The 12,232-nt window shown below is 42.3% G+C and overlaps 1 protein-coding gene across 1 annotated transcript in view; it reads right to left on the bottom strand.

Moving 5' to 3' along the window:
- MCTP2 (multiple C2 and transmembrane domain containing 2) overlaps positions 1-12,232 on the bottom strand; it is a 158,202-nt gene that overhangs the window by 39,181 nt on the left and 106,789 nt on the right. Inside the window, exons 15-17 of the mRNA XM_032233653.1 lie at positions 11,266-11,367; positions 10,022-10,096; positions 9,236-9,355 (exon numbers count right to left, since the gene is read on the bottom strand). Of these exons, the coding sequence (XP_032089544.1) occupies positions 9,236-9,355; positions 10,022-10,096; positions 11,266-11,367 (297 nt within the window). The remainder of the gene's footprint in view (positions 1-9,235; positions 9,356-10,021; positions 10,097-11,265; positions 11,368-12,232) is intronic.

Raw genomic sequence — 12,232 nt, 5'->3', positions numbered from 1 at the left:
CCTTATGTACCCACAAAGTAGCTGACCTCTCAACCTGCTAGAATCTGGATGACTTTTAGAAAATTGAAGGATGGGGAGGCGAAATTACATTCCGTTGTCCTTGGCGCAGCACTCAAAGCTCTGTGGATATTCCACTCCAAGATCATTTCATGGTTATTTTCTATGAATTGTAGCCAGAAGGTAGCATTTTGATGTTTAAGTTTTCTAATGCATTAGACTCTTATTTTCCTCAGAACAGACTCAGCTGGAGAAAATTACAGGAAAAGAAGGGAGAATTAGCACTTTTTTGTCGTCTTGATAAGTGTGTACGTCTGTGAGGGAATTCCACTCCTTTCTGTCTTTCCCTTTGACTCAAAATTTCCTGCATATTTTTAATAAAAAGCAATAACAGCAGCAATGGAAATATCCAGCCTGTATTTTGTACAGTTTAAGGTGGCATGTATAATAATGCTCCTGCCTCTTATTATTTTTTTTCTTCATAACAACTCAATGGTGGGTTGGGCTAAAATAATATTATTATTACTAAGGCCATTTGGAATAAGTGAGACAAGTAAGGGATGGTATAAGCCAGATTGAAAGGAGCAAAACGGAAGGGTGGGGAAACCGAAGTTTTTACCATTCTTGATTGTACATTGCCACCTACAGGAACTTCTCTTTTTGGGGGGGGAAATAAAAAATAATGTAATGTGCTGCTGTTGATTTGACTATCTTCTTTGGCAGGGCCTCACGTAGGGAATTCCAGGTGGGAGGTTTCTAACATCCCACTGGATTCAGCACCAGTGGTGGGATTCAGCCGGTTCGCACCTATCCGGGAGAACTGGTTGTTAACTTTCTAAGCAGTTCCGAGAACCGGTTGTTGGAAGAAATCTCCTTTTGGTTTTTTTTCCACTTTACAGGGCTCATCCTGTAAAGAAGGCAGAAAGGAAACATTCTGGTTTGTTGCCCTGCTTACAGAAACTGCCTCTCCGATTAACCCTTATGACATTGTAACAGCTAAGGTGAAGCTCCCATCGACCTGAGTGATGTTGAGTTGGCCATGCCCACAGTCACGTGACCACCGAGCCATGCCTACCCAGCTGGTCATTAGGACAGAGAACTGGTTGTTAAATTATTTGAATCCCACCACTGATTCAGAACCAACATCCGGTTATATCTCCCTCCCTCCCTGCCTACCAACATCTGCATGTTTGCAGTTTGTATATGAAGACAAATGAAGTCTTCTAGCCTTTCAATGAACTTTATACATCACAGTTATCCACAAACCAAGGGGGCACAAAAGTGAAGGCTTACAAGGTCACCCAAAGCAAACTCAAATTCACGGGAAAAATAAATCTCATCGTCTTAGGGAAGTCATTGCAGCTCAGGACAATGGTATAAGGACCACATGCTGAGTTACAAAGACTTATTGTCTCCATTCCATAAAGTTACGTTTCTCTTTTATGAATACAAGTCGTTCTCAACTTAGGATGGCACTTGAGTCTGGAATGAGCCATTGTAGTCCTAAGGGGAGGCACTGCATGAGCTGATTTGAAGTCACAACTGTTTTTACAATGATCATTAAATGGATGTTATGGTTGTTAAGCTAATGGGGCAGGTGTTAAGCAAACCCATTTCCCCCAATGGTTGGGTTTTGTTTTTTGAATGGGTGGTGATGGGTTTTTTGGCGGGGTGGGGGGGACACTTGACATTTGCCAGAAATCATGGTCACGTGACTGAGGAGCACTGCAAATAGCTATTAGGATGGTCTGGCTGCCCACTGCCCAAAATGCAATCACGTGACCAAAGGATGGCATGTTGCTGTTGTAACTCTGAAAACAGGTCGTAAATAGTTCTGGGAAAGTCTGTCCTAACTTCGAATTATCATTAAATGACCAGTCATAAGTCAAGAGCCACTTGTACAGAAAAAACATCTTCTGTTAAGTTTGCTGATGAACTGGGCCAAAAACGTATAATACTCTACTACAGTATTATAAGTTCAGTTTGGCTAGGTTGGAAAGTCACAAACATCCTGGAAGAGCACTGATGATGTTACCTAGTTTGGTAATGAAATGTCTGCAAAAAAAGCCATCAAACTCGGAGAATAACAAATACCCCATCCCAGAAGATCATAAGGATAGTGCGGATATTGTGCTACCAAAGAAAGTCAGAAGTCATTCTTTTTCTGTTTTTCTTTCTTTTCTTTCCTCTTTCTTTCTTACATTTTTACTTTTTTTCTTACCTGATTTTTTCTTTTTTTTCTTATCTGATTTTTTTCTTTTTTTTAAAAAAAATAATCTTTTTATCTTTTAACTTTGTGTTTTTATAAAAACAATAGCAATAAAGAGGGGTGTGGGTGGGTGGGTGGGTGGGTGGATGGATGGATGGATGATAGCTATAGATGATAGATGACATGATAGGTGATAGATAGATAGATAGATAGATAGATGATAGATAGATAGATAGATAGATAGATAGATAGATAGATAGATAGATAGATAGATAATGGATGGATGGATGTACAGACAGACAGGAATCCAGTTTAAAAATGGGGTTGCCAATGTGAGTCCGGAGAGCACAGAGAATTGTGATTCTCCATAAATTGTAAGCTCTCTTCCCATTAACATTAGCTGGCAACTGTCTGCAAGTATTGAAAAACGAGAGCCAGCACTGTAAAAATCAGGGTATTGGTGATCGCAGTCAAACCTGTTTGGAATTCAGAAAGAATCCAATGATTAAAAGGTTAGCAGGCAAAAACTGTGCCACAGACTGATGAATATGACCACAATGGGGAATTTGTCTCTCCAGAAAGGATCAGATCAGGCATCTCAAATCATTAGACCAGTCCTCTTGTCACTTGTCACCTGAGGTGGGTCTAATGATAGCTTACTCTGGACAGCAGGGTATGGGATTAAAACGGGAGCCATTGCTTGCCAAGCTCAGGCAAACAAGAGGAAAGAAGCAAAGTCCAAGCCAGGAGCTTAAACCTCAAACAAAAATGCTCTGCAGTTTTCAGAAATAAGATGCAGACACAAGTGGACATGTTAGCTGGAAACATCACCCAGAGAGAGTGTAATTCTCTGATAGGGCAAGACAGAGCATTGTTTTCCCATCTGCTAGATTCAAGGTTGCGATGATTATTATTTCCATAAAGAAGTGGTTGCATAATTTATGAAAGAGACAACAGGACTAGAGGCTGCTGCAAAGAAGAAGGACTCAAGCTATTTTCCAAAGTACCTGAGGGCAGGACAAGAAGCAATGGATGGAAACTAATCAAGGACAGAAGCAACCTAGAACTAAGGAGAAATTTCCTGACAGTGAGAACAATCAACTTGCCTCCAGAAGTTGTGAATGCTCCAACACAGGATGTTTTTAAAAAGATGTTGGATAACCATTTGTCTGAAGTGGTGTAGGGTTTCCTGCCTGAGCAGGGGGCTGGACTAGAAGACCTCCAAGGTCCCTTCTAACTCTGTTATTTTATTCTATTACATGCTGGGTCTTTCATCTCCCCTCAGTTTTTGTTTTGTTCTCTATATGAATGAGCTACCTAAGTGTTAGGAAAGAAGGCTGAGAGAATAAAACACCAAATATTGTCACAAGGAAGAGGCAGTCAAGCTATTCTCCAAAGCACCTGAGAGCAGGACAGGAAGCAATGGATGGAAACTAATGAAGGAGAGAAGCAATTAGAACTAAGGAGAAATTTCCTAACAGTTAGAACAATTAATCAGTGGAACAACTTGTCTCCAGAAGTTCCAACACTGGAAGCTTTTAAAGGATGACAAAGCCATCATTCCAAAATATATCCTTCAAATCAAGATTTCGGTGTAGTGGGGGTTTTTTTTGAAAAAAGTTTTTTTTAACTTTTATTTTCATACACGTAACCACATGTATACCATTACATCTTAACCTGCATTATTTTGTGTTGTCCAATATTATATCAGTTCCTCTTACCATCATCCCATAACAATTTTCATTCGTTTTTCTGCTTTCCATATTACGTCTTATCCACTGCCATCCTGCTTCCCCTCCCTCCCTCTTTCTCTCTCCCTCCTTTCTTCCCTCTACCATCTCTCTCTTCTCTACTTCCCCTTCCTCTCTCCTTCTCCACTATCCTCTTTCCACTCCTTCTCTCCCTTCTACTCTTTTCCTCCCTTCTGCTCCTTCTCTCCTAACTGCTCTCTTCCTCCTCTCCTCTCCCTTTCTCTCTTCCTCTCTCTTCACTTAGTGTAGTGTTCTTGTCAACCAAGGATAACTAATCCCCCCCTGCCTTTCTCCAGGAAGCCTTTCTCTCCACATCCAATGCCGCCTTCTTAACTACCAGTCTAGCCCTGGTATCTGCCACCCAAGAGATAACTAGGTCCTCTTAGCAAAGACTGTGAGGAAGCAAGCAATCTAAATCCCTTACCTACATTTAGCTTCATACTAACGAAGGAGATAAGTATCTCTGAGGCCAAGAGGTGGAAAAGGAAGGGACCTGCCCTGGGTTTTTTTATGGTTCATGGGATTATTGCAAAAACTCATAGAAAGTAATGAGTTCATGTCTTCTGGACTTTTGCTCCACCACAGTTCCTAGACTGCAAAGTGAGAAATGGAACTAGAGGTGTTTGTGTGTGTGTGTGTGTGTGTGTGAGAGAGAGAGAGAGAGAGAGAGACAGACAGACAGACAGACAGACAGAGACAGAGAAGAAGGAGAAGGAGAAGGAGAAGGAGAAGAAGAAAGGCAAGGAAAAATTGAAATTGAAAAATTGTGGCAACCCCTGAGATATTCCCTGCTGAGTTTTATGCTGGATTGGTGCTGGTTTGGTGGCAGAAAGGGAGTAGGAGAAGTTGAGTTTTAATTCCTGCTTACAATATCCCTTGGAAAACATTCTGATGGGCTTTTCCAGGAAGTTAAAGAAGAGGGATAATTGAACATGTATTTTTTAAAAAATTCCCTCAGATTACTATAATTGCATTAAGAAAAAGTTTAATTTCATTCAATGACATGATTGCCATTAATTCACTGCGAACTCTTGATAGAAAGGATAATTATTCTTGGGGGGGAAATCATAAGCAGCATGTGCAGTGAAGCACAATTCCTCACAACAACCATTCAATGATTAAAACGAACTTTTAAATTGTACTATTATGAAATAGTAGATACTGGCTCCATAAAGCAAGCTTAACCTTTCTAGGATGAGATCCTCCAGCCATTTATAAAATGATTTTTTTTAAAGTCATCAGTAAGATTGGTCTCAAAAAGGTAGCTTGAAAGTTTCTATTTGTATATGACTGATATTATATGCACTGATGAAGTTACCTAGTGTGGTAATGAAATGTCTGCAAAAAAACCCAACCAAGCTCAGAAAGCACTAAGGACTCCATAGACTTCCTTCCTCTCTGAACACCCCACTACCTTCTAACACTGATGATATTACCTAGTGTGGTAATGAAATGTCTGCAAAAAAAACCAACCAAGCTCAGAGAGCACCAAGGACCCCACAGTTTACACAGGTACTCCCCCCCCCCAGTCACATGATCAACATTCAGGTGCTTAACAATTGGCATAAACTGTTTCTTTTATTAATGGCTTACTGGAAGAAACAGAAGTTAGAAATTTAAAAACATAAGAGAATGATTAATTACGTAAGGATGGTTCGGTAAAATGGATGAGCAAATACTATTTTATTATGTGATCATTATTAATGTTATGAATATTACTATTATGATTACTACTTCTTAAAATTAATTGTACCCAGACAACACACTGTTTATGTAGACAATGAATTTTTTTCTCTTTAATAAAAATCTTTTAAAACTCAAAAAAAAAAAATGGCATATACAGGTGATGCTCGACCTACGACAGTTCACTTAGTGATCATCTGAAGTTATAACAGAACTGAAAAAAGGGACCACTGTTCACACTTTATGACCATTGTAGCATTTCCATGGGAACCTGATTTACATTCGGATGCTTCACAACCGACTCACATTTATGGGTGCTCCAACATTGGAGGTTTTCCAGAAAAGACGGGACAGTCATTTATCTGAAATGGTATAGATGTCAGGCCTGCAAGCCATCTTTTCTTGTCAATCTTTGGCCTGCCACACTTTCTATTATTCTACTATGCATTTTCTATTGTGGGAACATGGGAGGGGGGGAATTATACAGAGTTGGGTGATATGTAACCATAACAAAATTCTTTCTAGAAAGCCAAGGTCATCCTTTGTCTTTGCACCTTTGCACCTGACCGGAACTGGATGGGTGGAAGCTGCCAGTGTGGAAGTGGGAGAGTGGACGATGTGATGGACTTGTGGGTGTGGGGAAAAGATCTTGAACTTTCAACTGGGTGGGAAAACCTGGAAGTGTTCAGATCTGGGTTTTCTCAGATGTGCCAACATGGCTCTCTTAATAAATTGAAACTTTGAGGAATCCTTTGCCCCCACTCTGATTTACTTTTGGATGTTATTTGGAACCCTGACAATAGAGGCTCCTGGCTGACTAGAAGACCTCCGAGGTCCCTTCCAACTCTGTTCTTCTGTTATTCTGAACTATAATATCTCGACACAGCTGTTGGATAAACTGTAGTTCCAGAGCAGGGGTGCCAAACTCAAGTCCCACGGGCCTCATCCGTCCTGTGGGGTGCTTAGTCCTGGCCTGTGGGGCTGCCCTGAGAACAGTGAAGGACTGGCCTGCAGTGCCTCTGCCAGTGAAAACGGAGCATAGGAGCTCCATTTTCAACTGCAAAAGCCTCCTGCAAACCTCTGTCAGCAAAAATGGAGCAGCCCTCCCGAGCCCCATTTTTACTGGAAGAGCACTCGGGCCACTCCACGTGTCCCAACATTGAGTGACGTTGAACTGGCCACACCCACATCCTGGCCACACCCACCCGGCACCCAAGGTCAAACACAACCCTGATGTGGCCCTCAAATAAATTTGAGTTTAATACCCCTGTTCCAAAGAGTGCAACTTGGCGGATAAAAGAGATACAAGGATGCTCCTACTAGTAGTTATTTGGCTTGTGATAGTGAAGTAAGCGAAATAAGGGTTTGAGAACTCAATAGTGTTTCACTGTCCAGCCAAGTCCTCACAGGGTTGGCCCATGGCTTACTTAGAGCTCCGTTTTAAAGAGACGGGCCGTTCATTTCAAAGAGAGAGATTTGATACAATTGCTTTTATTCCATCAGCCAGTTATTGCTTGCTCCAACAAGCTCCGCGAGATCATTTAATTAAAAATGCTTGCCAGCCTGCTATAAACAACAGCATGGATTTGTACACTTTTTAATCATCTTTTCCTGCAAATCGTTTCCTATTCCTTTTCAATCTTCTAAATATTTTTTTTTTCCTACTTTAAGCTCAGGGAGGAAAAACTGCTTTGGAATTGAAAATTCTCCAGGTATTTGCCTCTCCCGATCCTTTGTCTTATAAACTCTGAGATCTTCCAATGGACATCCCAAAGGGGCTTTTTCAAGAGGCAACCGGATTTTCTTGGTTTGTTTTTTTTCTTTTGAAGACGTTTCGCTTCTCATCCAAGAAGCTTCTTCAGCTCTCTGACTGGATGGTGGGGAATGGAAGGATTGATACTCCTTGCAGACAGCTGGTCATTTGCATCCTTTTAGAGGGCGGTTGAAGCACTTGGAGGTTTATCTCTGTCCTCAGGGTCACTTGAGGGGTGCAAACGATTCCTGTAGTCTGTAAATTTTCCTCTGGAAATCCATTCCTATCTCCCTCACCATTCAAAGGGTGCGATGGAACGATGGAACGATCTCCCCGTGGAGATTCGTACCCTCACCACCCTCCAGACCTTCCGCACAGCCCTCAAAATCTGGCTATCCCGTCAGGCCTGGGGCTAAAGACTGTAACCCACCCGAATGGTATGAATGTTGTGTTTTTTAATGACGTATTGTCCTATGTGTTAAATGTTTGTTTTCCCCGCCCTTTTTGAGTTGTAAGCCGCCCTGAGTCCCCCCAGGGAAAAGGGCGGCATATAAATAAACTTCTCAAATCTCAAACTTCTCATCCCAAATTGTATAGCTAAACGTCTATAGAGATTCTCCGTCATCCAGGTCATAGTTGTCCCAAAGGTGCTTTTCCAGGAGGCAATTGGACTTTCTTGGATAAGAAGCGAAATGTCTTCAAAAGAAAAAAAACAAAAAAGTCCACTTGCTTCCTGAAAAAGCACCTTTGGGACAACCATGACCTGGACGACTAAGGATTTCTACAGACTTCCAATGGACATGGTTTTTTTTAAAGAAAATAATATTAAATACACCAATTTAAAAAAAAAAAACAACCTTGAATTTGCTGTGTTTTCAATGCAATAAATCTAAAAAATTTTCTTTCCCATGCCGGGAAAAGGATTTCTAAAATAATTTTCATTTTCCCAGGGAACTGTAAACTTATTCACTTAGAAAGAGAGCTTTTTTTTTTTTTTTTTGCTAAAACGTGGTATTTGTGGGCACATAGATGCACACGTTGCAAACATATTTGGGCATGACCCCAAGTCATAATGTGGTTTGTTTGGGGGAGGGGGAGAATTCAGCTTCCTCCTGTAGGAGGTTAGCACCCACCCCTCTCCTAGGAAAAAGAAATATTTTAGGAAATATTAAAAAAGGACAGAATATTTCCCCTAAAAGAGAAACAGAAACTCATCTTCCCCGCTTTGTCATTAAGGCCTGAGCCAGTCTATTCTACATAACGAAGATCAACCTCCTTCAGGCAGAGGCATAGTAGGAATCCCAAAGCCCTTTCACTACATCATCACCCAGCAAGAGTCAACCAAACCTTGGACTCAAGACAGCCTACAGAGTTGCCCCTGTTTGGCCCCATGGGAGTCTGACAACAAATCAGAATACAAGCTCAAATTCAAAAGCCCAGAGAGGGCATAAAACCCAGGGACTCTCAGCATCTCAGATCTTTCTTCAAAATCTTCAAGGCATGTGATCCTATTTTTCCCCAGGACCTCAAATCATGTCCACCATTAAAACCATTTTTCCAAGCAACTTCCATGAATCCAGTTTCCCCGCTTGAAACTCAACCCAGAAGGACATTTCTTCCAACCCTCCCCAGATAAAAGGTTCAGCAAAAAGACCAGAAGTGTTTTCAGATCCATCCTTTTTCCGGTCTTTACTGTATACTGTATACTGTAGATCTTCTCTCAAGACATATATTATCCACCCCCTCCCTCAAAAAAAAGCAGCAGTTCAGTAGTTATCTAATTACAAATGCCTCTTTAAAAAAACACACGTTAAATTAGGTATGTGAATTAATCCTACTCACCACAAAAGCTATCAAGCTTCTTATGGGAGATTCCCAGTGAAAGCAGCTTCCAAGGAACTGTATTGTGTTCCAGATTGCCATGGAGATTCTTTTCACACGATCCACGTTTCTTGATAAGATCTGGTGGGCATCCAAGGGAATGAAAATAAAGGAGAGGATGGTCAAGATGGCGGGCGAGGCTTTAGCGTAGACTGGACAGCAAAACAAAAAACACCGCCAAGGAGACTAACGTATTCATATTTGTTTTGTTCCATATATATAAAAGTGTTCTGTCCCAGCTCCCCAGACACGACAAACCCTCTGAAGCAGTGGTGGGTTGCAGCGGTACGCCCTGATACGGGCATACTGGTGCCTGCCTGGTGCACCGGGTACTGTTCCGGTACAGTGCTCCGGAGGGCCCATCCACCCACCTGAGCTCCTTACCTGTATTTGAGCTCTTCAGTACTTCTGCGCACGGACACCAAGTGCACAGCACCTGTACGATGCCCCGCCAAGCAGCTGGAGCATCGCAGAGGCTCGTGGAGGCATAGCAAGAGGTAAGGGCCTGTGCGTGTGCTGCGCATGTGTGCGCACGTTCATGTGGTGGACGCGGGGCCCCGTTGCAACCGTACCAGTTGCAAACGTGATCTGGAATCCACCACTGCTCTGACATTAACTCAAAGATTCCTTTATTAGGAGTGCCGGCAGCCCCGGAAAAATGTTTCTCTAACAAGTGAAAGGAATAAATAGAGCTATGGAATTCTGAGGTCAACAGGGTTTCATCCAGCAACCTCCACATTGACATACCTTCTTGGAAAACTTGCGGTTCTCTTCCAAACATCTCCTCTCCCGTGGAGAAAAGGTTCTAACGCTTGCTCTTATCTGAAATTAAGTAGCAACAGTCAGACCACGTCAGAATTCAGAGTTCCGTTTAGCATTCAGCCACCACAGTGACAACATAGACCTGGATATCTTCTGCTAATATTCCTTTTATCTAAATAGTCCTCTCCTGTTGTGGTCCGTCGGCAGCCTGCGGTACTTGCAGCAGAGACGGACAGTGAGGAGGTTGGGGAGGAGCAGTCTTGGAGTCTGGAAAAGGCTCGGATGAGGGCTCTGTGTCAGAGGCAGAGAAGGGGGCCAAGGCCTTCTGGTAGTTACGTGCAGCCTCGGGAGCCTCCAGAGTCTTACATCCGCGAGGCAGAAGAACAGTGTGAGCCTGTTCCCAGTGCGCGCCTGCGCAGAGCTGCCAGAAGGCAACAACAATTAAGGAAAAAGGGGCAACTCGGGAGTAAGGCTTGGAGATGATTGGCCCCTCCCATAAGACATTGCAGGAAGCAATTAGTTCATCCTGGTTGGTTTAAGCTCTGAGAAGTTCTGTTTGACTCTGTGCTACATTTGGCCTTGCAAAACTAATTGGCAATTCGGTCTCTGGCAGCATTTCAAGGGAGATAAAAGTGGGTGCTTATGAACCTTACCCTGAAAGTGAATCATTACTGTGAATAACCATAATTCACAGCCGTATAAATAAAAGAAGGTATTGGGGACTAAGATTGTGATTTATGCTTTCACAGGAAGCCTAGGTCAGAACATCTCCACTTGATGCCTCCCTTGCTAAGACTATTCTTCAGTCTTGCAGAAAATGTCACCCAGAAATATGACCACATGAGAGGTTATTCAGGATAAACCACAGTTTATGGAATGGGTTGCAGCTGGTCTAGGGTAAACCCAGTTCTGTTCTCTCTCAACAATGAAGCCAGAATCAGAAGGGAGAAACACCAATTTCCACTTTTCAAGAACCCATTTATTTATTTATTGAGGATGGTGCAGAGGCTCTGTGGTTAAGATGCTGGGCTTGCCAGCTGGAAAGCCAACAGCCCCAGTTCAAGACCCGAGCTCCATGCGATGGGTTGAGCTCCCATCCTCACTCAGCTTCTTGCCAACCTAGCACTTCAAAAGCATGCAAATGCAAGTAGATAAATAGGTACTACTTCAGAGGGGAAGGCTAACATCGGATCGTCTTTTCCCTTCCCCTCTAAAGATCAACGACTTACAGGATTAAACAAGACTTCTATTTCCAAATGGATCATGCCTTTCGATGGAAGTTCCAGATCTTTATTCTTCAACACGTAGCAACTTTGCTGTCCATTTTTAATCTGTAAGTAACAAATAAAGAAAAGCGTCAAAAATAAGCTCAATAAAGCTGCTATTTAGATCACCTTTTGCACAACTAAAAAAAGTGCAGACAAGAGCAACAAGGATTAGGGGACTGGAGACTAAAACATATGAAGAACGGTTGCAGGAACTAGGTATGTCTAGTTTAATAAAAAGAAGGACTAGGGGAGACATGATAGCAGTCTTCCAATATTTGAGGGGCTGCCACGAAGAAGAGGAAGTCAAATTATTCTCCAAAGCACCTAAAGGCAAGACAGGAAACAATGGATGGAAACTAATCAAGGAGAAAAGCAACCTAAAATTAAGGAAGAATTCTCTGACATTGAGGGCAATTAATCAGTGGAACAACTTGTCTTCAGAAGTTGTGGGTACTCCAGAACTGGAGGCTTTTAAGAAAAGACTGCATAGTGACTTGTCCTGGAATAATATTTATAGGGCCTTCTCTCTAGCAGATTCCTCCAAGATTCCTTTTAGCAGTATAGTATAGTACAGTACAGTACATTATGTAGTATGTAGTATGTAGTATATAGTGTATAGTGCACAGTGTACAGTGTATAGTGTACTATAGTGTGGTTCCACCACAAATGCGCGAACGACAAAAGCGCGCCTGACTAAACCGCGGTGACAAAACCGCGCCGACAAAACCACGCCGACGAATGAGCGCTGAAGCGTGCCGACAACAGCGCGCCGACAGAAGCGCACTGTAACCCTAACCTTAAACCAAACCCTAAAACTAACCCTAAACCTAACCCTAAACCTAACCCTAAACCTAACCCTAAACCTAATCCTAAACCTAACCCTAAACCTTACCTTAACTTAAATTGCACTTCTGTCGGCACGCTGTTG

The sequence above is a fragment of the Thamnophis elegans genome, chromosome 16, assembly GCF_009769535.1.
Source record: "Thamnophis elegans isolate rThaEle1 chromosome 16, rThaEle1.pri, whole genome shotgun sequence".
In the NCBI taxonomy this organism is placed as follows: Eukaryota; Metazoa; Chordata; class Lepidosauria; order Squamata; family Colubridae; genus Thamnophis; species Thamnophis elegans.
This window is presented reverse-complemented; position numbering and strand designations above follow the sequence as displayed.